The sequence below is a fragment of the Callospermophilus lateralis genome, chromosome 1 (genome assembly GCF_048772815.1).
Source record: "Callospermophilus lateralis isolate mCalLat2 chromosome 1, mCalLat2.hap1, whole genome shotgun sequence".
Taxonomy (NCBI): domain Eukaryota; kingdom Metazoa; phylum Chordata; class Mammalia; order Rodentia; family Sciuridae; genus Callospermophilus; species Callospermophilus lateralis.
Genome location: NC_135305.1, coordinates 178,343,580 through 178,370,220, shown reverse-complemented (window position 1 = coordinate 178,370,220; position 26,641 = coordinate 178,343,580). Strand labels below are relative to the sequence as shown.

At 42.9% G+C, this 26,641-nt stretch overlaps 1 protein-coding gene across 1 annotated transcript in view; it reads right to left on the bottom strand.

Annotated features, from left to right (window-relative positions):
* Cacna2d3 (calcium voltage-gated channel auxiliary subunit alpha2delta 3) overlaps positions 1 to 26,641 on the bottom strand; it is an 870,922-nt gene that overhangs the window by 158,464 nt on the left and 685,817 nt on the right. Inside the window, exons 24-27 of the mRNA XM_076868261.1 lie at positions 24,428 to 24,521; positions 21,013 to 21,108; positions 14,735 to 14,856; positions 12,129 to 12,209 (exon numbers count right to left, since the gene is read on the bottom strand). Coding sequence (XP_076724376.1) covers positions 12,129 to 12,209; positions 14,735 to 14,856; positions 21,013 to 21,108; positions 24,428 to 24,521 — 393 coding nt within the window. The remainder of the gene's footprint in view (positions 1 to 12,128; positions 12,210 to 14,734; positions 14,857 to 21,012; positions 21,109 to 24,427; positions 24,522 to 26,641) is intronic.

The following is a 26,641-nucleotide window of genomic DNA, read 5'->3' as shown; positions in this document are numbered from 1 at the left end:
AAGATGCTGGCCAATAAGTAGGAGTTTTCATTGTAATGCTCATTAATACACAGAAAAGGGAAAAACATAGAGCCCTAGAAATTAGGAAGACTGCTCATTGACATGCAAGTCTCCAGGCGGAACATCAAAGCAGAGCTATGACCCTGAGCCAGATATTGTTAGTCCACTGAGACACTGGGCTGAAAACTCAGAGGGAAACCATCCCCTTCTATACGTAGGGTATTTGAGAACAATTGTCTTCAATACCTCCCATTGAGACCTTGCTGGTTTCAACCATGAGGGATGAAGCCTCTCAATAATGTAGCATTTAGTGTGAAAAAAAAGAAGGAAAGATATTAAAATAAAAATAATCCAGAAGCTGTAGTTTTAATCTACTATATTAATTCCGTGTTGCTTTTAATATAATGAAATGCCTTAGACAGGCAACTTTACAAATAAAATAGTTTCACTAGACTCACAAATACCATGGCACAGGCTCTAGTGAGGGCCTCCCTCTGGCTGCACCACCTCACAGTGGATGGAAATGTTGGGAGGGTGTGTGCGAGCAAGACAGGAAGCCATAGAGCCTGGGTGGGGATGGGGAGCAGGCTCAGGCTTTGGGAACAATCCTCTTGCGAAAATAACCAGGTCCCAGGTACCTTTCAACAGATGAATGAATAAATAAAATGTGGCATATGTACACAATGGAATATTATTCAACCATAAAGAAGAATGAGATTGTGGCATTTGCTGGTAGATGGATAGAGTTGGAAACTATTATGCTAAGTGAAATAAACCAGTCTCCAAATAAATCATATTAGAATAAGTTATACTCTGTATATGTATGTCAAAATATACTCTCATGTATATGTAAAAAGAACAAATTAAAAAAAAAAACGGGTCCTATGAGAAGTGCCTTAATCTTTTCTGATGGCACGATTTGAGTGACCTAAAACCCTCCCAATAGGGTTCCCTGTAAAAGGTCCCACTCACCTCCCAGCAGCACCACCCTGGGGACCAAGCTTCCCACACATGAACTCTGGGGACACACAATAGCCATTTCATAGCACCTGCTGTTGCTTCCAAGAAATGAAAACGACAGACTACTTTGATTCATCTGAGTCATCAGACAACACAGCAACAGGAGGTAGCGACCCCAAACCCATCCTGTAGTACTGCAGTGATGGAAGCCATCTGATCATTGGACACTTGATTAGTGGCTGTACATATCAACTAACCCGCCACCTTAATCCCTCCAAGAGATCCTATAGAGGAAGCCATCTACCCTGCTCCTGGGCAAATCCCCTATATTTTAAGAATGATGAAACTGAAGAGAAAACTTGGCATCCCCTACAAGAGTGTTAAAAAAAAAAAAAAAAAAAGAAGGCAGACCTGCTCTCAAGATGCAAAGGAAACATGAAAGTAAATTCTAGAACATGTCCTAAAACAATTTTTAAAGTTTCTGGTGGAATTTCACGTGCTGTATGTTTGGTGTGTGTATGTGTATATTTTAACATACCTTTCATTGGCAAAAATCATGTCACATGGCCAAGTTCAGAGTTACTGAGGAGGCATACAGATCTGGCAGGATGGCACTGTGGGTGGCCTGGCCATGGGCGAGGACATGCAATCCCTTATAGGGACTAAAAGAGTGAATAATTGCAAATAATAAAAAGCAACGAGCTGGGCACAGTGGTGCACACCTGAAATCCAAGTGGCTCAGGAGGTTGAGACAGGAGGATGCGTAAAGACTCAGAGACCCCTATAAATTCCTTTTGAGGAAAACTCAAGACATTCATTGACAGAGGAATGGCTTAAAATGCAGGAGAGAAGGCATGGAGCCAAAGAATGTGGCAATGGCATAAAGATACCAGTGATCAGCCATAGAATCGGCTAAAGTCAGAGTTAAGTCTCCATGGTTTGGCTAACATGGTTACAAAACCATGCAGTTGGCCATTTAACAAATTTCTAAACACTTGCTGCAATATTTTCTAAATATCAAAGTTAAAAGAGTGAAAAATGAAGCACATGCCTCACAAAATGGGACATCTAGCCGAGGGAGAAGACAGAGGAATAAAAAGTATAACAGATGGTACAAAAGCAGTAGTGATAGAGAGTGCTGGGGATAGGGTGGAGGAAGGATTTCTATTTTGTATTTGGTGATAGGAAAGGCTTCCTTGAGAAAACATTCGAACAGAGACCTGAAGGAGATGGTGGGTCCAGTGGTGAAGATACTGGCAGGAAAGTGACCCAAAGAAAAGACATAGCAGTTGCAAAGGCCCTGAGGTACCAGCAGGTGTGGTGTGTTTGAAGAACAACCAGGAAGCAGTTGCTGTGGTTGAGTGGGCAAAGAGGGAACTGGAAGGAGATGAGATTAGAGACTGTCTAGGAGTCATATCATCTGGGATCCTACAGGTTGTAAGAGGTAGCTTTTAAGATGACTTGCATTGATTCCCTTGTTTAATTGCCTCTGCTTGGTGGCAGAGTGGATCCGGTGAATTGCTTCTAACAAAATGTAGCAAAACTGATAGAACATATTACTTCCAAGATTAAGGTACAAAAAGCTGTGGCTTTTTATCTTGCACACCCTGTCTTGCTCGTTCCGATGGAAGTCAACTAGCACACTGTGAACTGCCCAGTGGAGAAACCCACGTGACAAGATCCCAAGAGGAATCTCTGGCCAGTATCCAGGGAGGAATGGAGATCTTCAACCCAACAACACAGGGATCTGAACCCTGCTGGTAATCTGCATGCCTTTGAATGCACTTCCTTTGTCTGCTGAGCCTTTGGCCCCACCTCCGCCAAAGACTCACAGGCCATCCTGGGCCAAACCTTGATTGTGGCCTTTGTGAGCCTGTGCAGCCAGCTAAGGTACACCCACACTCCCTGGCTCCTAGAAGCTGTGGGAGAGTGAAAGCTTACAGCCTTACACCATTGGCTGTTGGCATAACTTGTTATGCATCAGCAGATAACATATGGTGTGAGAATTTTAGCTTTTAACTCTGAGAAAATTGGGAAGTCAGTGGAAAGATCTAATGGAGGAAAGACACGCCATTACTGGTCTTTTTAATTAATTTATTTATTTATTTATTTTTGGTATCAGGGATTGAACCCCAAGGTGCTTAACCACTGAGCCACATCCTCAGCCCTTTTCCCTAGGAGATGAGTGAAATCACCAAAGGACCCCCAGGAAGGGTGGGCATCAAGATAGGCAAAGAACCAAGAAAGCAATCAACATGGTCAAGCCTTGCTGGTGGACCAAGATAAAATGAACACGTGAAGTTCAATTCTGCATTCAGTAGGCTTGAAATTATTGCTGACCTTGATGAGAAATGTTTCACTGTGGATGAAATGGGATGGCAGTAGGTTCCAGAGAGAATAGAAGAGGGGATGGGAGAGAAGCATACAGCATAAAATAATGATAAAGAATCTAAATAAAATAATGCAATCATAAAATAATTTTGTCTTAAAGACTAGATCAGATAGATCAGATAAAATCTGGAGGCTGAGAGAAGAAGGCTAGAGAAGAAAATATACAAAACGATCATGCACTATATTTTCATTCCAAAATTTCTTTTTATTTCTAATTGATGGCCCATTCACCCCTGCCTGAGCTGGGTGAATCAATTGGCCTTGCAGAGGGAATGACATTCAGACGTGGATCCTGACCCCATTCAGATCCGTTCACCCAGAATAGATCCCAGGAGCTCTTGGTGACGCAATGGGAGTAAAAAGCCTTTGATCAGCACTGTCCTGGTCCCACCATAACCTGGCCAAAGCATTTGCATGGGCAACTGTGATCAGGAACTCAGAGTCAAAGCACTGACTCCCCTACCACAAACTCCACTCCCATCTGTCCCCTCTTCCCAGGGAGGTGAAATTAACATCCGCCATTAATCCTCTGCACACCCTTTACTTAGCATGACTCATATGTATTTCCATCTCAACCGAGATCAAAATCCCAACGAGGTCACTAGGAGATTTATTTGGATAAAGGCAGTTAAACAAATCCCCAAATCTCTTATGAGCCATGTTGGAAAACTAAAATCCCATAAACTGTTTTCCACCAAAGCATGTGAGGGCATTTCCAACACTGTACCAAGCATTATGCTGATTACACTGTTCAGAGGTTTATAAACTAGAGGGAAGATTAAGTAAATCGCTGTCTTGACTGACAATGAGAACGTGTAGTTTTAGAAAGCTTAGGATCTTTGATTGGGGTTTCTGTGTAACCACACATATGAAAATGTTAGGCACAATTGATGCACAAGTTGTGATACATGAAACTCTCTTCCACATCCCATTTGCATAACCTCTGATTTAAATATGTATTTTAGTTTTATAAGAACAAATCAGGTAAGTGAACAAATCTATGGTATTTTTTTCTGTTTTAAATACACAGGGTGACATATTTTCATCTAAATCTTTCTGTAAATGGCCAGGTAGTAAATATTTTTGCACTGTAGTCTATAAGGTTTCGATTCAGTTACTTAGTTTGCCATTTTAGCAGGAAGGCAGAACTAATAGTTGGACAATATGGGTATCACTGCATTCCAAGGCAGCAGAGATCCAACAAGGTACTTATTTCTAGAATATATAAAGAACTCTCACAAATCAACAATAAGACAGATAACCTAATTTAAATATGGCAAAGGATCTAGACAGATATTTCTCTAGGGATCTTATACAAATTGCAAGTGAGTGCATAATAAGATGCACTGCACAGTAAGTCATCAGGGAAATACAAATCATCTCATATCCACAAACATGCTAAAATTAAAAAGGCAGATAATAATAAATTTTGGCAAGGGTGTGGAAGAATTGGAATCTCCATTCATTGCAGGTGGATTGTAAAATGGCAAAACATGTTGGACAACAGTTTTGCAAAGTCTTCAAAATATCAAACGCAAAGATACTATAAGAAACTACAATTCCACTCCTAGGGATCTATCCCCTCAAAGTGAAAACATGTCCACACAACAACTAGTACATGAATGTTCATATCAACATTATTAATAATAGTTCAAAGTAGGAACAACCCAAATGCCTATTATTTGGTTAAATAAAGTGTATATCTATACAATGGAATTTTATTTGGCAATAGAAAAAAAAAGTAGAGATCCATGTTACATTGATGATCCTTGAAAATATTATATTAAGTGAAAGAAGTTGGTCATGAAGGGCCACACAGTATATGACTCAAATCATTGATCTGATTATATTAAATCTGGGCAAATCCATTGAGAAAGTAGATTTGTGGTCCTGGGGCCAGGGTGAGGTCTCAAGAATGGGAAGGGAGAATGTATATCATGGGTTCTTTTGGGAAAGTTGAAATAGTTCTAAAATTAGATTGTGGTGATGGTTGTCCAACTCTAACACACTATACTAGAAGCCAGTGAACTATATGCTTTAAATTGTTGAATTTTATTGGATATGAAATACATCTTAATAAAACTATGGGGGAAAAAAAAAGGTGGCAGGCTAGATTTGGTCCTGTGGACTGTAGTTTTCTAAACTCTGTTCTCAGGCATTGGTACATGAAAATGTAGTGTGTAGTTTTAATATGAGCCAGGTGCAGTGGCTCATGCCTGTAATCCCAGCAGCTAGGGAGGCTGACACAGGAGGATTGTGAGTTCAAAGCCAGCCTCAGCAACTTAGTGATACCCTAAGCAACTCAGCAAGACCCTGTTTAAAATAAAATACAAAGCAGGGCTGGGGATGTGGCTCAGTGGTTAAGTGCCCATGGGTTCAATCCCTGGTTAAAAAAAAGAAAAAGTTTTAATATGAAACATGTCAGGATACTATAATGATACTGCCACATATAAGGTTTTATAGAGAACAAAGAATTGGGAAAAGCACTGGCCTGTGAGTGGTTGATGAGTGTGACCTATAATAATTATTAACAATTGCTTACCAGCTAGGGGTTATTGAGCCACTTGACCGCAAGCATTTACCGAGCACCATATATACCAGCCCCATCCTTTGGAATTGATGAGTATTCTTCTCAACAGTAATCAGTGGGATCCCTCCAAACAGACTGAATTTGGGTGTCAGAGATGCTCCCGTACTGGTTAATAGCATTCCTTTTCTGGGGTGATGAAATTAATTTCCATCTTCAAAACACTAGGCTGTTAGAAATCCAACTTCAATACCAAACCGCCTTGATTTACGAATGTGAACGCTAAGGTCTAGGTGGGTTCAGGAGAGGGACAGGCCCTGGGCTCACTTTAAATACTTAGTTCACATTGACTTTCATGTCCAAATCCCACAACGACCTCAAAAAAGGTGGTTCGACTTGTCAGTTCAGAGACTGCAAGCCATGTGGTAGACAGAACCTGTAACCCTGAAATTCCGCTACAGATTTGGGACTGGAGGATGTGCTGTGGCTTCTGATGAGGTTTAATAAAGGGATGGTGACTCTTGGGAATGAGTGGCCCTGGAGAGCTAGCATAGAGGATCCAGTTTCTCAAAACTCTGGGCTATTTTTATTTTTGGAGCAGTAATCCTCCACATTCCCTGGTCACTGGCTACTGTGACTTGCATAGCAGCTGTGTTAATGGCCAGTTCTAACCCTTGATTTCTGTTACAGATATTAAATACAGCTCATGGGTAACTACATCACGAATCCATTTTCAAAATATTTCCTGTTGTCAGTTCTTTTGGTTTAAATCTGCTTGGTCTCAGCATCATACCCTTTTATCCATTAAAAAAAAAAAAAGTCAAACACAAAAAGCTTCTTCTCATAGCTGATCATTTAAGGCAAAGACTTGATTTGGATTCCCCACTTTCCCCTGTGTCATCTATCTATGGTCCATCAGCTCTGCTTTTAGATCCTGGTAAATGTCCCCCCAACCAAGAGACTCACATTTAGGTCTCGGAGTACTCATCTGGTACAAGAACACATGTATGAGGAATCCCATTCCAGATTCATTCAAAGTTTTAGACAGCTAGTTCCCTCTTCCTGGAATGATCTTCCCCCAGATATGCATGAGATGGATGCATCTCATCACTTCTGTTTCAACTCATTCCACTCCATTAGGGAGGCCTTCCCCATGACAGCCAACTTGGAAAGGCGTTGCCCTGCCACAAACCCATGCACACGTGTAGGGACTGAGAGACCATCTTTCCTGTCTACCTTGCTAACCACACTTCATCTCTTCATCTTGCTTTGTGTTCTAGGGAGCATTAGCCGCTACTGAAATGCCTTCCTTCCTCCCATTCATGCCAAACTTGGAGTTGTCTGGATTTCTAGAACAAATGAATGCTCCCTATTGGCAGCAGGTTGGCCATGCTCAGGGTTCTCAGCGGTGCAGCATCAGCTGAGTGGAAGGATTCTTCCTTGGGCAGCTGTCACTCCAGCCTCTGGGTTTGGATGGCAACAGCACCCTCATCTTGACATCAACCAACAACCCCCTTAACACACTCCACAGTGCCTTCTGGGGTACTTGTTCATTGGTGTATGCTCAGCGCTAGGTACATACTATATATAAAAATATATATTCATCAAATGGTTAATGATGATGCAAAGTTGTTTTTGCAATTAGCCTAAAAGTGGCAACAATGAATTGGAAAATGCCAAGAACTGAAGTTTGCCTGTGAGTTTAACCCAGGGTCTCTCAACCTTGCCACTGCTGACATCTTGACTAGATAATTCTTTGTCATGGGGGCTATTCTATGTCCTGCAGAATGTGTGGCACTGTCCTGATCTCTACCCACTAGATGCCAGTAGCAACCCTCCTAACCAGTGGTGACAATCGAAAATGTTTCCAGATATTGCCAAATACCTCCAAAGGGCAAAACTGTCTCCGGTTGGAAACCACTCATTTAGTTCATAAGCAGTAATTTTTGTAAAGATAAAATAGTTCCTTGACTCGGACTTAACAAACTAGATGTTTATCCATGCAGACTTGACACATAATTCCTGACACATGTATACCAAATATGTGTGATCTGACCAAAGGAATGTCATCAAGCTGAATGCCTGTCTGTAACACTTTGTCAACATTAGTCGCTGAACTCAAAGGCAGGGCCCATGTTAAACACTATACTTAGTTGAAATAGCACGTACCTGACAATGTACGGTCAATGATGTTAATTAATCACTTTCCTAATTAGCTGGTTAAAATAAAATCTTCTCCTTCATTTCACTGCCTGAAATTATGCAAACAAGAGCACATAACTCAGATTTTCAAATTTCCTCCCTGAATGGATCCAATATGATCTGTGTACTTTGCAAAGAAGCAAGTAGACAAATCAGGAACCCCTACACCAAAATTTCACAAAAAGTCATAATGATTTAAAATCAGTGAATTTTTGGCATGTCAATCACACTTCTGTAAGGCTGTTGGAAAAAGAGCTATTTCTATAAGAAACTAATGCTCTCGTGTCCATAATATTTTTCCCCCCCGAGGATGATCAGATTAGCTATTCCAAGCATAACATTAGATGTTCTGAACTCAGAAATGACTTTTAATGACAGAGATAATGCCTGGTTCAACACAGTTGCCATTGGAATGTAATATTAAAAAATTATTTTATTCCTTGAAATAACCCCCATATTATTATGTTATGGGCTGAAGTTAAGCTGCTGAGCACATCTCAGAGTTTTAGTCAAGTACAGTATTTCTATGACTGGGTCAGTGAATTTTGTGAGCTTTTGTCCCTGTATATAGCAAGTCTCAAGGAAGCCAATCCACCATGAATCAGTCATTTAAATGATATTTCTTTCATACTCACCATGCATTAGCCCTTGTACTTGGCACTGGGTATTAAAGGATAATGGAGAGAGTTCTTGACCATGGAGTGTTTACAATTATTTAAAAATCAAATTGGAACATCATTAGTTGCCATTTTAGATTCTGATACGTTAAATGTTCATTTTAAAGCCAATGCCACTAATATGTATTATTTTAAAAATCCAGAAGACTGAACTCTTTTTTTTAACAGAAGTTGAGATAAGGTATCTTGTGTGAATAAAAGGGAATCTAAAAGATGAGTCAGTTTCCATGAGTTCCATTCGATTGGTAAAAATCTTATTGAAGGTCAATTCACCAGAGTCCACACATAGAACTAACTACGCTGTGAGGGGCAGAAGGTAAAATGAACAAGATCCGTGACCTTAAGGACCTGCCAGACAGTCATTCAGCTCTTTAATTCACTGGTGCTTTAGAAACACAGCTTTAAAGATAGCTATGTTAGAGACCTGTGTGGGGAAGGAAAGGATATCAGTTTCTGATCCTGGTTATTTATTCATTTTTCCAGGTACTTCCTAGAGTACCTGGGAAAAGCGAGAGCTCATAGACTATTTGCTGAATGAGTGAATGAATCCAACTTGAAGATAAAAGTGGGTTACCCCTAAATCCTAGCATTTTTTGTATTTCTTTCTACACAGATGTTTCCTTGTTTGTTCTCTTCTATTATCTCTGAGTTGACACAGGCAAGGAAGCTAATAATCTCACCCCTATTTAAGTGGACCTGGAGACACTCCAAACCACATATAAGCAGAAAACCTATATGGGTTTTACAGATCAAGGTTTGCATTTTCAATAATAATAGGAAAAAAAAAAAAAAGGTTCAGGAGCCTCGTACACATAGAAGATTCCAGGGCTCTGGAGAGGTTGGGTAGGGAAAGTCCTGCCACTTCTTCCTTGGCAGTGGAAGCAAAAATAAATTTAAGCAAAAATAAATCTTGCTTAGTTAAATGATCTTGTCCCCCCCTTTCCTCAATGGAAAAGAAGTTGGGAAAATGCAGTGTGCTGGTGGCCACTAAGTGCTGGCAGGGTGACTCTCAAAGAGGACTGGGTGCCCAAGATGGATGGAACCTGTTTATGCACTGTGGCTGACCACCTTTGACTGGCCAAAGGACAAGCTGTACACCTTTTCTTTCAGACAGGTTTCCCTTTAACACAAGGATTTCACTGCGACCCCAAATTACTGCCCGTCAGCTGTGTCCCATCTGCTGTCTGAGGAACAAGCCCGCTCACACACTCATCTTCATCTGCCAAAACAAGGCTTCTTCCCCAATTAAAATGGCCTTTTGAATTTCAGAGCCGTAAACAATGTCTACTTAGTTTGAGGAAAAGACACCGAGGAATGTAACCCAACCTAATCACACCGTGACATGAGGGTTGAGTCAGTCAATGACACCTGGGGGACGTGCTGAGGAGGCTGCTCTGCTCTGGGAGAGACACAGGTCCTCTTTCGGTCACTGCCTTCATGGGGCTGCATCCATGGCAGCCTTCAAGATCAAAGCCAAGAAATTCTGTTGTATCTCATGTCTACCAGACGCAGTTGGAAGAAGAAGGGTTCAACCTCGAGACAGCTGCTTGAGGACTTTGCTTCTTGGTCTTGCTCCGTAATTACCTTCTGAAGTTGGGGACCAGTAGTGGACACAGTCTTAGAAGCAACAAATAGGAGGAGCCTGTCTTACACATTCAACGTGAGCCAAATCATCATGTCACATGACCTGCCTGAGGTCTATTGGCCACCTACGTAACTTAGTAAGACCAGCAAGCCATTTGGACAACGCACATTCTTCTCTAGGCTGGACACCCAGTGCTCTGGCTGACTCCACGTTTCACTGGTGCTCAGCCAAATAGACATTTATGAAGTGGAAGGCATTTGGCAACATTTGAGCATAGTTTGTAAACTTGTACAAAGGCCGCTGAGGTAAACACAGTAACTTTTGGGGTATACTCAGAGCATCCTTTATGATGACTGAATGAAACACCCATGGAAAGGGTTTTAAAGAGAAATTCTGTATCCGATAGACAGCTTTGGCCTGATCTGTCCTTGACAGCTGTTGCATGTGGCCCCAGCTCCTGGGAGATAACATGCCTCTGGAATTAGCTGGCTGGGACAGCCTGGAGGTAAGCAAGCCTGACCTCCTTTAAGCAAAAATAAATCTTGCTGAGTTAAATGATCCTGTCTCCCGCTTTCCTCAAGGAACGGGGGAGACACTAAGTGACAAAATTTGAAGACAGCAACTGTGAGTCCTTAGAGCCCATATCGCCTGGCTGATTAATTATAGGTCTGCCTAGTTTAAGATAAGCTGCAGGTCAGACACATAAGACTGTCTTCTTTGTCATATCCAATACCCCAAGAATCACTAGAGTGACTATCCCCAGATCTTTCAGTCCCTACTGACACAGTTATGATTCATAGGCTGAGTCAGAAATAAAAGTGGAGGGAAAGACAGGATTTCCCAGCCAAAGAACAACCACTTCAAACGGGTCTGCTCCATCTGCTACATTCGCATTCCTTTCCACAAATTATCACAGTGTGCAAAGATGTTGACGTTCAAAGTCACCCTAAAGTACAACTTAATGAGGGAGGCTGCCCCAAAACAAATGACTCCCTTTGGTAAACCTAGCCAGTATCAGGATAGAGCTTGAGTATATCACCCATCCATCAACCAATGGATCCAATAATTATATATCAGAAATAGACTATATGCCAGACATGCTCTCAGACCCTGCTTTTGTCAACAGCCATCCTCAAGGGAGGACTGGTGGCAGTTTCCAAGCCTTTCAGCCACTAATGAAGCCCCCAGCCAGCCATAGTCATCTACTCACACTTGTGAGAGATGAGATAAATGGGGAAAGCTAGAGACGGGGCTTTTTTTGGACAATTCAAGACTCACTGTTGTAAAATGCTTTGGCTTTCCCCCCCGGACCCAAACCCAGCACCTGCAGATACGTCTAACTCTAATTCCCCAGGGGGATTAGGGCGATGAAAATCTCAGTGTCTCTGGAAAAGGGCACATTTCAGCTGGTGTTTGCCTAAAACAGACCTATAATTTTCTTGTGTGCCCACTGTTATCCTAATGATATAAAAATCAGAGGTGTGGAATTTACTTTAAATGAGCCTGCTACCTGCTGTCAAGACATTCTCCATGACACATACCAAAGATGTCTTCCTGGCTCAGAGTTTAATAGAAACCCTTGAGAAAGCTTTCTGTTTTTGCATCAAACACCACCTGCTATTAGTCTTAATTTGGAGGAAATGAAACCAAGCTGAGGAATAAGTAATTTTCCATTTTTTTTCCTCCTTTGGAAACCTACTTTTTGGAGAAAAAAAAAAAAAGCCACACAGAAGCAGTTGACCAGTCAGGTGAATGGATGCCATAGTCACCGAAATCCATTGTTTACCTGCCACCACAGGGGATTTCCGCTCATCCAGGAGCTGGATGGAGGTACTTGCTGTCACTACGTTGCTTTTGTTGACTGTCCCTGTGCAAAGAAAAATCACCAGGAGAAAAATGGAGATAGTTAGAGTGTGCACATTCAGAGAATAATCATATTGGCCCATAGCCACCAATTCTGCAAATGATTCTGGGGCTCTGTTCCCAGAATCCAGAGTCCTTTGGGCTGTGGACACTCTGCCTGTTCTGTCAGGCCATTTGTGCTGTAATCAGTATACTGAGCCCTGAGCACCTGCACTGGTGAATGGCCAGCTCTTCACATCAAAATCAATGGCCACCACGGAGGGACCACATGTTTAAGTCATCTGTGGTTACTAATTGCAGTGTTTACTTGTGTCCGTGGTCATATTTATACCACCTCTCTGATCAGAGCCATGAAGAGCTACGTGAAACCGAATTTTGGAGTTATTTTACAATAAGTTGGCAACTGTAGCTCTGATTCATTAGATAAATCTTAACTGATCTACAAGATTCTAATTTTAATCTCAGTGTTTCTGAGAAGAAGCGTTCTAAACAGAGATAGAACTGGAGTGATATCTATACTCCAAGCCCTTTATTAGTGCCGTAACAACACGGCATTAGTATTAGGAGGTTTTCTATTCCTAACGGTGGTTCCAATACTAATGAATTCAAAGATGTGGAGCACTCATAGGTAATAACTGTTAGTCTAGCGCCCCCCTCAGGAAAGGTGCTCAATGTGTGTGCATTGAATGGAATCCAGTTGAATCCAGAAGCTGGGAAGGCAAACCTCAACTTGAATACACTCATGACCAAAGCAATTATGAGTTTTCTTCCTGACCCAGCCCAAGCAGTGATAAAAAAAAAAAAATCGAAACAACAACAACAAAACCAGCTTCTTTTCAGTATTCAACACACCGAAGAAATGAGGAGAAAGACAGTACTTGGCCATAATGACTTGTGCTTGGTCATTATTTTAAAGATTTCCCTTGTCCACAGAAGCCACGAACACATTAAATTCCTTTTCATTAGATGATTTATGTTAAAAGTTCAGAGAAAACTGTAGTTTACAAAGACCAATGCCACAACAGTTTTAATTAATCTATTTTTTGTGTTTGTTCATTTGGGTACCGGGGATTGAACCAAGTGGCACTCAACCACTGAGCCACATCCTCAGCCCTATTTTGTATTTTATTTAGAGTCAGGGTCTCACTGAGTTGTGTAAGGTGTGGCTAAATTGTTGAGGCTGGCTTTGAACTTGCAATCCTCCTGCCTCAGTCTCCTGAGCCTCTGGGATTAAAGGTGTGTGCCATTGTGCCAGGGTCAGTTTGTTTATCTCACACATGATTCTTTTAGGACAAACAGTGAATTACAAAGCAAACTGGCACTAGGGTCTATCACAGTCAATTCTATGTATCCAGAAACCAGTGAACAACTCCATAGTCCCTCCCTGTACAGTGTCAAGCAAAAGCCACTCTGTCACAGAATGCACTCCATGGTCAGAACAGCAAACTCAATTTTACTTTTTTCTTTTGGGGACTGTGAAAAAGGAAGTCTCCTGAGAGAGAAAATGTTGTTATTGTTGCTAGGTGTATAGCAAGATGAGAAAGTTCACTATGTCTTAGTTCATACAGAACTTCAGACACTTGAAAATTTACATATGGGGAAGCATGCATAGGAGCATCTGTCCACAGAGGACTTAAGCCAAAGGGCACAGATTCAAAGAATCTCAGACAGGAAAGGAACCCAACAGATGATGTAGCCTGAAGTCTCACCCAGAGAGAGAATCCCAGGAAGGAGAGTTTCCCTTAGGGTGGAGTTAGGAATGCTTGGAAAGGATTAACATAAAAGGGCCTGATGTAAAATATAACTATCAACTGAACTTTCCAGAGCAATGCAAGTGTAGAACTAAGTCTCATTCATCTCTGAAGCTTCTAGAACATTCCATATAGAGCCTTACTCAATGAGCATCAAAAGACAATGGATGCAGGACATAACTTAAAAGCATTTCAGCATGTCTTGTTTCTAAAACAGCTTTCCATTGTTTCTGGGGGGAAGTGATTTTCTGTCCCCCCATATTATCCTAACATGTCAGGACTGGTAAAAACCATCAGCGACAGGCCTCTCGTTGGTCACTGCAGGCCTAAGTCAGGAAAGCCGCAGCTATCCAATGTCTTGGTTCTTGCTTTTGCATATCAGTTTAGATCAGTTCAATTCTGAGAGGGAACGGTGAACCTTTGAAGTGATATGACTCATTGAAGGTTCTGGAGAAGTTTTCTTTCTTTAAAATGGAGCCACAGTGACATTAAAAACAAATCAAGAAAGAAATCTTCACTCAAGTTCCAGAAAATACCAGGCCTGCTTCCTGAAATGTCCTTTGGACACTGATTAAGGAAAGCCTTCATTTTATTTGGGGCTATTTCTCTTATGGAGCACATCACTGGTTCGGGGCTGGCCCGGTCATCTGCTTGGGCTCTGCAGGTTGAAGTTGGCTCCCCTCAGCATTCAGGCAGCTAGCTCCCCTACACTGTCTGCCCAATGCTCTGGCCAGCAGGGACAGACAGAGCCCCGTCTCCCTCCAACAGGGACACCTACCTGTGCTGAATGGGATAGAGTAGACGAAACTCCCTGGAATCTGCTCAGCAGCTCTTCGGTACCAGAGAGGGAAATGGTCAGCATTAAAAATGTTCTCTTTGTCTCCAGCTTTCAGGAAGTCCCTGAAGAGGAATAAGAAGAGCAACACCCACTCAGCTAGGTCCAGAAGAACATGGTGTAGCCACCGACCTTTATCAGGTAAAACCAGGATTATCCTTTAGAATCCTCACTTGTCATCTTGAGTACAAAGGGGTCCCAAGTCAACACTGTGCACCCCACATCTCTCAAAAATATCTTGTAGGGCTGAATGCAGTGATGCATGTCTGTAATCCCAGAGGCTCAGGAGGGCAGGAGGATTTCAAGTTCAAAGCCAGCCTCAGCAACTTAGCAAGACCCTATGCAACTCAGTGAGACCCTGTCTCTTTCTAAAATATTTTTAAAAAGGGCTGGGGATGTGGCTCAGTGGTTAAGCACCTCTGAGTTCAATCCCCAGTACTAAAAATATATATATATATATATATATATATATTTTGCAGTGCTCTGATAGTCATATTAAAAGAGGGAAAATAATTTTTCCTAGTATATCCAGCGAACTAATCTGACAAGGGTAAAGGAGGTAAGTCACTCTTCTTAGGAAAAGTGGGGAGTAAACATGGGCCCATACCAGGACTCTGCATCCTCCTTCCCTCACCCGGTCTTCAGGCAGACCAGGGACTGCCCACCTCATTCTGGATCCCTCCCCTCCTGGCCTCCCTGCCTCCTGCCCACAGTCTGCACTTTAACCAGAAATCCCCCTGCGTTTTCCTCCCCACTGAGGCCCTAAGCAACTCAGTGAGCAGCTCAGTGAGATCCTGTCTCTAAATAAAACATACAAAAGGAGCTGGGGTGTGGCTCAGTAATTTAGACTCCTGGGTACCAAAAGAACAAACAAACAAACAAACTATTCTTTTAACAATTTTGAAATATACAATACAGTACAAAGTGCTCATCCACATACCACCCACCTCATGAATCCACAGCAAGTACAAGCTCTCACCCCACTCCAGGTCCCCACAGCCTACCTCACTGTCACACAGCCTCCTTTTCCTAGACCTTATCCACACAATGGTCATGTCCCTTCCCCAAACTTTTCAAGATCTCTGTGGACAGCAGCTTTGCTCACATTGTGCATCCCTCCATGGAGCCTTAAACACACAGGAGTCTTTCCTTATCTGTAGTTTTGCTTTCTATGGTTCAGAATCTGGTAGTCAACCACAGCCCCAAAACACTGAATGAAAAATTGCAGGAAAAAAAAAAATTCATGTTGGAAATCGTGTGCTGTTCTGAGTATGGTGATGAAATCTCTTGCAGCATTCCATGACAAAGAATCACTTTGTCAGCGTATCCATGCTACCTATGTTACCTGCCCATTAGGCGCTCAGTAGTCACTCAGTCATCAGCTCCACTGGGGTGGTGCTGCAGTGCTTGTGTCCAAGTGACCCTTGCACAGCAGCCTGATGCTTTGTCCCCATGCCTATGCATTCCCTTCACTTCATCTCATCACCAAGGCATTGTGTCATCTCACAGCACCACACAAGAATGGCGTGTGTGGTACAATAAGGTATTTTGAGAGAGAAAGCACATTCATGTAATTTCTATTATAATGTGTCGCTGTGATTGTTCTGTTTGCTATTATTGTTAATCTCCTACTGTGTGTGTTTCATTAATCAGACTTTATCACACGGATGTATGCATAGAAAAAAGTAGTGTATAGGGCTTGGTATTCTCCAGGGTTTCAGGCATCCACTGAGGGTCTGGGACTTATACCCTCAGGACCAGGGGCACTGACATACCGAAGTCCCGATGAGTGTTTTCTGACGTGACTCACCTCCAGAGAGCCACATTTACTCCCCAGCAGCCTTATCTTGGTTGATAGGGCACAACTCAAGGGGAGGAAATGACTGCCTGGTTATTCCAGCCTGTGCAGGGAACTTTCAGAAAAGGAGACCAATCAGGGAACAATGTGTAGGTAGGAGAAAGGCCCTCAGTTGGACCAAAAATGGGATGACTTTCAACACAGCAGTTTTTAGCATGGAGTTGGATCATGTGGATCAAGGAGAGAAATTTTTAAGCCAAGTTTAAATTAGTTGGTTTCATAAACTTGGTATCTAATTTAGAATAGCATTCTGTAGTTTTAGGGTGTTATCTGGACCTTAACCAAAGAAGTAGAACTCACTTCTACAAGAGGAAGCCTATGTCTTTGGAGTTCACCCTCAAAATTCTCAGAGAGCTCGGAAGTCTGTCACCTTGCAAAAGTTACATTAGATTGCCTAATTCTTTCCTGAGGGCAAAGACTTTATTCTTCTCCTTGGGGTAAGGCACTCAATATATGTTGAGTGATCACAGGATACATAAACTTAAGATCCAGATAAGAGCTCCTCAAACATTCGAGACAATCTCCTATATCTCTTCTGTATAATAGTTTCTATTTTTTTTTCCAAATCCCCTCAGCAGCCTGGCCACCTTCCTATGTAAATGGTCTTCTGTGTTAATAATGCCACAAAATTTTATGCTATTAGAGCTGGCGGTAGCAAACCAAAAATGGTATGATAGACCAGAGCTTCTCCCGTTCATTCACAGCCCTCCCTAGCAAGCTTCCTCTCCAGAGGAAACCGGAACCTTTTTTTAAAGTTGGTAAAGGTGCTCTCCTCTTATTCAGAAGACCGATTTTGGAGTCCAGAGCAAGACTGAGAAGGTGCTCAGATCCCGGTGCTGTGCAGAATGCTGTATTTACAGACTTCCAGGCTCAGCGTAATAGGTGAACCCTTCCAGGCACTGCTTCATTCAGTGGTAAAATCATCAGGTTTAACAAATATTGACATTTCATCCCTTTTATTTCTCCCTTAGACATGAGATTCTTCATGAACCTGACTTGGATGACTGGAGGGAGGGCTTCTGTTGTCCAGCCCACAGCAGGTCCAAACAGCTGCCATCCACGTCAGACTAAGGGCCCAGCCACGGCTGAGCAGAAAGTGTGTACACTCCCCCCGGGCCCGTGTGACGGCGAAATGCACATCGCCACAGGTGGCAGGTGCCCTTTTCATGCAGCAGTGGGGGCTTTTTCCAGAGTCATGGAAGATGGGATAAAAAGCGTGGTTAGAAGGTGTGATGGTGACAGTCGGCCTTGGGGGAGGCAAGGAGACAGGTCTGGAAAGCTGCACCCAGCTCAGCAAGCAGGAGCCCAGAGGTCTCAGCCAGCTCTGGTATTCCTTGGGAAATCTGGGAGGTGCTGGCCAACTCCAAGCAGTGATTCAAGAGGAAGCAGAGATCCGATTTTGCAGAATCCCACCATTATTCTTCAGAAGGAAATATCCTTCTAAGTAAAGGGAAATACTCCTCCTGGATTCCAAGGGCGATTGTGGAGCTGTATTAAGGCAGGTCTAGTTCTAGGCAGAGCCCAGTGACTTTGGGTGAGTAACTGAGTCTCTGAGCCTTTGTTTATTCATTACAGAATGGGAATGATAGTGACGCTCCGCTTCCCAGGACACTGAAAGCACAGTGTGAATGCCATGAGTGAAAGGGCTGGGACCCGGAAATGAGCGCAGAGCATGTATGAAGCTCTTAAAGCCCAAGGGTTCCTTTTTTTCTCTGTGGTTCAAGTGGAAAGGGTGAAGCAGTCCTCTGTTAAACTTCAGGCTGTGGAGGAGACTGATAACTACACCACGAAGGAGAACGTCATGAGATGCTGTGTGCTTGGTGATATGAGAGGTCATCTGAAGGCACAGAATATACTGTTAATGTTAGGGTTGATGGCCGGGTCACAGAGGCCACGAACATAACCCACCCACTTCCAAATGTAGGAGGCGGGGCCAGGAGTTGTGGTCTTAGTGCCCCGACTGATAGTGGTGCAAGTTAATTCCAGGCTGGGAACTTTGTAAGATTCAGTCCTCTGTCCAGTATTTTAAGAACTTTCTTTCATGCCCTTGTCAAAAGCAGAAACAAAATCTAGAAATTCTAAAATCTTTCCAGCCATGGTTTAGAGAATATATCCAAGTCACTGAATCTCAATGAATACCATTATATGGGGAGGGACAGGCAGGTAAAAGACCCTAAGACAATAGATGTCAAGGTGCCTCCATATGAAACAGTGATGAGTTTCTTGAAGACAGAAGAGTCATTCACCCACCCGGACAATTGCCGAGCTTACATTCTGGGTCCCAGCCATGCCACAGAGAATAGACCTTATAGTTGTAAGTACTGTTCGCTTCCTAAAGCAGTTGTCTAGCCACAGTCCGTCTGCCCACCTGCCCTTCCTTCCTCCCTTCCTCCCTTCCTTCCTTCCTTCCTTCCTTCCTTCCTTCCTTCCTTCCTTCCTCCCTCCCTCCCTTCCTTCCTTCCTTCTTTCTTGCTTTTGGCACTGGGATTGAACCCAGGAGTGCTTTATCACTGAGCTACATGCCCAGCCCTTTTTATTTTTTATTTTGAGAAAGGGTTTCAGTAAATTGCTGAGGATGGTCTTGAACTTGCCATCCTCCTGTCTTAGCCTCCTGAGCTGCTGGGATTACGGGCGTGCAGCACTATGTTGGGGGTCCAGCCATAATTTTTTTTTAAATCTTCACAATAATCATAGGAAATCATAACCTTACTTTTCAGAAAGAAAGCACAAGAAGCAAGATGGGTCAGATGCACATTCCAGATTCCCAAGTGTGATCCTGTCATCTTTCAAATCCAGCAAAAGAGTGCAGCTATCAGACCTATAAGGTACCATGTTTTGTTTCTGCTATTGGTTTTTGTTTTGTTTTTTGGTAATGGGGATTAAACCAGTGCTTAACCACTGAGCCACATACCCAACCCTTTTTTATATTTTATTTAGAGACAGGGTCTTGCTGAGATGCTAAGTGCCTGGCTAAGTTGCTAAACCTGGATTTGAACTTACGATCCTTCTGCCTCAGCCTCCCAAGTCACTGGGATTAGAGGCATGTGCCACCACACCTGGCTGTTACTGTTTTTCTATTAGCTTGTTGTCATCTTGGTACCAGAAACAGCCTTGTGAGCATGAGATAATCTGGTCCTGTGTCTCCCTTTGCTCTCTGAATCCTAACAATATGATATGTGGCTCCCTCTGCCTTTAATCATTCTTAGAAACTGATCCTCTGGAAAAAGACTTGTGCAGGGGTCAAACAAGCTAAAGAGGCATTTTTAAAAATCAAGTCACAATGATAGTGAACTTCATAAATGATAAACATCAGATACTGAGAGAGAAAATTCTTGGATTGGGAGTTCAAAGGTGGCTTTCCAAAACATTTAAAAATTGATCCGTCTGCTATTTGACCAGATTTAGTCCTATAGGTAAGATTCTCTGGTTGGTGTCAGGGTCTCATCTAACAGAGGTGCGTTCAGTGCTGTTGAACTGAGGCTGGAGGGGTAGGGAGCATCTCCTCCTTGGGCCCCTGATGGGTCAACCCTTCTCAATGGTCAGGGTGTGTGGGGTTTCTTGGCAACCTCTGAGCTCACACACTTATTTTACTCCACCTTTCTGAATCTTGGGCTCCATTTGTCCCTGGCCTAATAATGCCTCTCCTATGGAGAAAAGAAAGTGGGAGAATTTATTAATGGGATCAAAATCGATGTCAGATTATCTACTGGCTCTGGTAGAACGCCCATTTGGTGACTGAAGGGCCCTTGGCTCTCTGAAGACACAGGGGCTGAAGAGTGGACTCAGCCACTCTCAATCCACTGTCCCTTGGGATCTTCTTAGAAGTGCAAGGAGAGATCGTCAACCCCAGTGCCTCTAGAAAGTCCACCGCCGGCTGTGCGGCTCTGCAGACCCTCATGCTAAGCACAGAGGCTCAGAGGTTTCTTAAAACATAAACCAACCAACAAACAACAGATTTGAGGTACAGGCAGGAATTCCTCCCCATCTCTGCAGAACAGCTGAAGGCCCAGGAGCCACTCCTGAGGAGACCAGCGCTTCCCCCCTCTAGCTGATTCCGACAGCAGCAGCAGCGGCAGCAGCATCTCACATTTTCTAAAATGACTCACCAGGCAGGAGAGAACTGCAGATGGTGGACAGAAGCCAACAAGCACGAGGAACAAAGTGTCGTAGAAAGGCCAGCCGGCAGGTGAACACATGCACTGAGGCCCCCATGGTAGAACAGAGAGGAGAAATAGTAGCGGGCGCAGGGGGGGCCTGAACTTTGTTTCTATCAGTGGTAGAAGCAAGAATCGAAAGAAGCTTCCCCTTGAATTTTGCATTTCAGGAGCTCACTGGGCATCTGCAAAGGAGTCCTCCTACTTACTGATTGGTGAGCTGCTCAGCCCCAACGAACAGGTTGATTCTTGAGAGGCCCGTGCGGGTGCCTAGGAAAGCCACCTCTACGCCCTTGTCGGAATTCCTGAAAGAGAACAGCCGACGTTAGAGAGTTGCTTCTGGATAGTGAGGAGATAATGGCTTTTGCATTTCAAGACTCACAGAATGTTTTACAAAATAGCAGCTCTGAAACCTGAACTTTCAAAGAACTAATAGACTCACACATAGGCGTGCCCACATACATGTACCAAGTACAGAATGCGATCTATGATCCCTTACAAAAGGCTTCATGGTGATACCTGCAGGATAAATGAAGAACTTCCTGTCAACATAAGGTGCCTAAGAAAAAATGTGCTTCTGTTCATAAACACAAAGTTCTGGGTCCAAGCCGAGTGCTGGGTGTACACTTGTAATCTCAGAAGCTCAGGAGGCTGAGGCAGGAGGATCACTAGTTCAAAGTCAGCCTCAGCAAAATCAAGGTGCTAAGCAACTCAATGAGACCCTGTCTCTAAATAAAATACAAAATAGGGATAGGGAGTGTGGCTCAGTGGTCTAGTGCACCTGAGTTCAATCCCTGGTTCCCACCCCCTCCAAAAGAAAAGTTCTGGGTCCTGGTTCAGAAAGAGAAGCCTGACGGTGAGAAAGCTTTAGGAAAGAAAAAAATGTTGAGGGATAGATTTGTTGCCTCAATGCTACCAAGTGTATTCTTGGTCTTGAGACCATTAGTGGAATCTGCCATGAGAGAGAATTAACAATTAATAGAGCCACCGAACCCAGTTTGCAGCATCCCACAGCTGGAAATCCTACATGGTAGGAATAGGCTCTGACTTCTGCGGAATTTTGGCAGCACCAACTTATAACTTCGGCCAGAGCATGGGTCTTCTTCTTGCCACCAACCCAGAAGTGATAAATAAAAGAATGACTTCTTCCAATGGCCTTGTGGGGTGCTATATAGCTTCAACAAGGAAAAGTAATGTGCTGAACACAATGTTTCAACTTCCAAGGTCAACTTCATGTTGGAGCAGGGTCTTCAGGAGATTTGCAATGTTCATTTTTTTCCAATGAAAAAAAGCAAATGGCTTTTCTCTACCAACAGAATTTTATCCTACACTCAAAGTGTGACGAGAATGCCAATCTTTGAGTTTGCTTCTCTGTCCCAGCAGCTGGTAGCAATTTGATTCAGAGCACTATCCATGTTGTCTTTAGTATGAGATCATTTGGTCACTTGGGAGTAGTCGAGGTGGCCAATACCTGTAGGTATCTAAGGGGTGAATAAAAACCAACACAGTACATTTGTTTCTGCCTATAGCCTACTTTAATTTGGAAAGCTGGGCTGTCCAACCAGACACAGATGTGGACTACAGAGTGAGCTACCATTTTAGAAATCTTTAGCATGTGTTAGAAATGAATCAGCCGTCTTTACTCAAGATTTTAAGTTTCATGAAAGTCTGAAAGAAGCACTTCCACATTATTCAGAGGGGGAACAAATATCTTTGGAAATCTTCATTTTCTTCTAAACCTCCAGGATCCATGCAGGTAAGCAAGACATTCCAAATTACAATGGAAATGGCTGTCTGTCCTTGGAGATCCAGACTCACGTGTTAAATTTCCTGCCTGATATCTCTGCTTGGGACACTTCCAGCTATCTTGAATGTTCATGCCTAGAAGGGACCCTGGCCACAGGGAGCCCAAGCCTGCTCCTCGTTCTGTGTCTTCTGTTCCAGCCACAGCACCATCTTCCCAGGCACTGGGGATGTAGACCTAGGAATGAACTTGAAGGCTCAGCTTTCCTCCTTTCAAACAACAAACCCACCTTCGTGTCCTTGGGGTCCTCCTTTGACGCAGGCCACAGGTGGCCCTCTTCTGTCTGTGTCCACTGTTCTGTCCAAGTGGTAAATTCCTGGGACTCCTATAGGAACCTGTACTAGGGTTCTTACCTTATTACACTCTGGTCTCCGTATAGCAGTGAGAGATTTATTTATTTATTTATTTGTTTGTTTGTTTCTTTAATTTGGTAGCAGGGATTGAACCCAGGGGCACTTAACCACAGAGCCACATCCCTAATCTTATATATATATATTATTTTTTTTTTAATTTAGAAACAGGGCTTTGCCAAGTTGCTGAGGCTGGCTTTGAACTCACAGTCCTTCTGCTTCAGCAATTGCAGGCGTGCCCCACTGTGCCCAGCTGAGAGACCCTTTTTAAAAAAATGCATTTCTGATCCTATTCTTCCCTTTCTTAAATCCCTTCAGTGATTTTTCCAATACTTGGAATATAAAATCCACAATCCTGAACTCTCCCCCATCCCTGAAGTCCTGAACTCCTTGGTCTTTCTGCAGCCTCATCCTTTAACATCGTCCCTCCTGCCCTCCACATTTTAACTCTGTTGACCTTCCTTAAATTCCTCAACTGTGTGGAGTATTCTCTCACCTCAGGGCCTTTGCATCTCCTGGAATGCAGACCAATTCATGAACTAGTATGCGTTTCCCCCTGGCACTCTAGGTCTTGTTACTATCTACATAGACTTACTTTTCCTTCAAAGCAGTTATTGCAGTTCTTAATCATACAGCACACCATAGACACCTAGGTACCATGATGGCAAATGTTCCTATCTGGTCACCTCCACTTCTCTGATACCTGGTACAGTGCACACCATAGGTGCACCCTCCTGATAAGTAAATGAATGAAGGAAGGAGTGAAAGTGAGAACAGAATGAATGGCAGTCGGGGTAGAAGGGAAGTTCAAACAAAGGAAGAAACTAATGAAGAATAAGAAAATGGGAGAACCAAAGAATGCATCCCACCCTAAGGAAAAAGGAGTGACTTTTCCTCTTATTTCTACTCTTTAGTGGGCTATTTAAAATAATAGTAAAAAAATTAAGAAAATAATAAGAAGCTGGTAACGCAGTTCTCACCCCAGTCTTTGATGTCAACTACCATTGACTTCCCTCCCGCCCTTTCCCTATCCTCTACTTCAAACTTAAAACCACCGGGTTATATCTGACACCCCACTGAAATAGAGCCCTCCTTTCCCTGTCCGACTCACAACCTAGCCTGGCCCAGATCCCAAGTTCTCTCAAGTCTGTGAAGTTGAGGGAGCCCAGGCAAAGGCAGGAAACGGATGCCCCTTTCACCCCCGCCTCCTCGGAAGTGTCACCCTACCTCAGCAGACCGAATTTCATGTAATGTTAAGACTCAAACAAATTACACTTCAAACCCAGGAGCTCGCCCGTCCAAGCCCCTGCCACTAATCTCCTCTAGCTCTTGTGGTTTGCAGCTTTGGGGAAAATTAAAGAACTTTAACACCAGGCTCCTCAAACAGTTTAGTTCTTTAAACCATAACCATATTTTGGAGACATCGGGTGAGGAAATGGCCATGAAAGGGGGACACGTGTAGCCACTTACTCAGATTTGTTGAGGGCCAGGCTGGTCCAGTAGGCTTCAATGGGGGCACTCACCACTGCATCAAAAAGGACTTCTTGGATCAATTCTTTATCACCTGTAGGAGGGACGGAAGAGAAGATGGCTTTGGCCAGGTCCCCAAGAGGGGCACAGAGGGTACTCAATAGTCTTTTGGTTTGTTTGTTTGTTTGTTTTTGTATCATAAATTGAATTCAGGGGCCCTTGACCACTCAGCCACATCCCCAGCCCTATTTTGTATTTTATTTAGAAACAGGGTCTCACTGAGTTGCTTTTGCTGAGGCTGGCTTTGAACTTGTGATGCTTCTGCCTCAGCCTCTTGAGTTGCTGAGATTCCAGGTGTGTGCCACTGTGCCTGGCTCCATAGCTCATTTTGCAGTATCCATAGCTACTTTTTAGTACTCACACTGTGGGTGCATTGCTTTACGAGTTAACTTCCCACCAGCTGAAAATATAAAATGGTTCAGACACCTGATCAGGCAGAAATACGGGGGCCCGTGAAACATTTGGACTGGATGTTTTTAAGTTGAGAGGCTGCGTGGTCTCACACTGCAGGTTCTACTGTCTCTCCCCATCTCAGAGTTCATGCCATGGACCAGCATGCTGACTCCCAGACTTGGAGACCAGAAGCCGGTGCTCCTTGGAAAGTTGGCTCTCGTCATCCCTAATCTGTCTTCTACTACAGCCTGCCATTTTTGACCATCCTGCTCTCAGACAATTGGAAGATGGGAAAAGAATACCATGACTTCAAGCTATAGGGACTCTATTTTTTTTTAACTCCATCCATTTAAGACTGTTAAAGGAGGCTGTCTATCCCCCTCCAAAGGAAGAGCTCTGGGAAAGAGGTCAAGGAGTAAAGGGAGATCATGAGTCTGGGAGGGGGTGTTCTAGAACTCTCTGATCCCTCTGCAAAGGACAGCACCCAATAATCTCAGGGGGCCGGCAGTCTTCGTCAAGGCTGGGAGCCAAAAAGATAAAGGAGCTGTGCTTTAAAACAAAAATCGGAATCAACTTCAATCATCATCTAAAAGACAATGGATAAATTGTACAGTTATGTAATGGATTTCCACACAATAATTAAAAAAAAAAGAATAGAGATAAAAGAGCAACATGAATAAATTTTAAAAACATGATGCATAGAAGCAAATATATGTATTATAACTGTATGTAGTGATTCATAGAATATCATACCATATACTATAGATACAGATGAAATATCACTTGTCTGAAATGATTGGCACCAGAAGTGTTTCAGATTCCAGATTTGGGGAGATTTTAAAATATTTGTGTGTATATTATGAGATATCTTGGGAACAGAACCCAAGTGGAATCATAAAATTTATTTATCTTTCATGTGTACCTCATACAAATAATCTGGATATCATTTTATGTCACATCTTTAACAAACTTGGGAATGAAACCAAGTTCCACAACGTTATTTTCCACTTGTGGCGCATCACATGGGTGCTCGAAAAGCTTCAGGTTTAGAGCATTTGGGATTTTAGATCTGTATAAATGTTTAATGTGAAAAATAATGAAAATAGTATATGTTACTTATGAACATCTTTCTGTGTACTAAGAGCATAAAGTACATGAAAATGATGAACAGGTATGGAAAAGCCATTGTTTCTGGGAGGGAAACAGGACAGGGCAGGGAAGGGTTATACAGGGGCTTCAATAATTGGTGATGTTTCATTCCTGAAGTATCTCAACTTTCCTGTGTTCATATATGAATACAGGACAAGTGTATCTCTACATCATGTACAACCACAAGAATAGGAAGTTAGACTCCATGTTTGTATAATATGTCAGAATACACTTGACGGTCATATCATCTTAAAAGGAAAAATTTTAAAAATCCTACATCAAGCAAATATGGCAAATTATTAAGAAAATGACTGGCAACTAAAAATTGTACTTTCCACATTATCTTGATGCTTTTGGTTTTGAAGAATATATCATTAAAAATTAGAATGAAATGAAAAACTGAACTTATCCGAGGTTCATCTGGTCCTTTCCCTCCCAGAGCACATCCCCCCAAATAAACCCATTCCATCCCATGTGGTTTAGTGTCTGGAATTGCTGTGGGGATCGCCTAAGATGACATGTCATGCACTTTTCATTATTGAATAAAGGATGTTTGTGAGAGGGGAACAGGTGCCATGCTTATTTGGGGCCGGGTGGGGGTGGCTTCTCCAC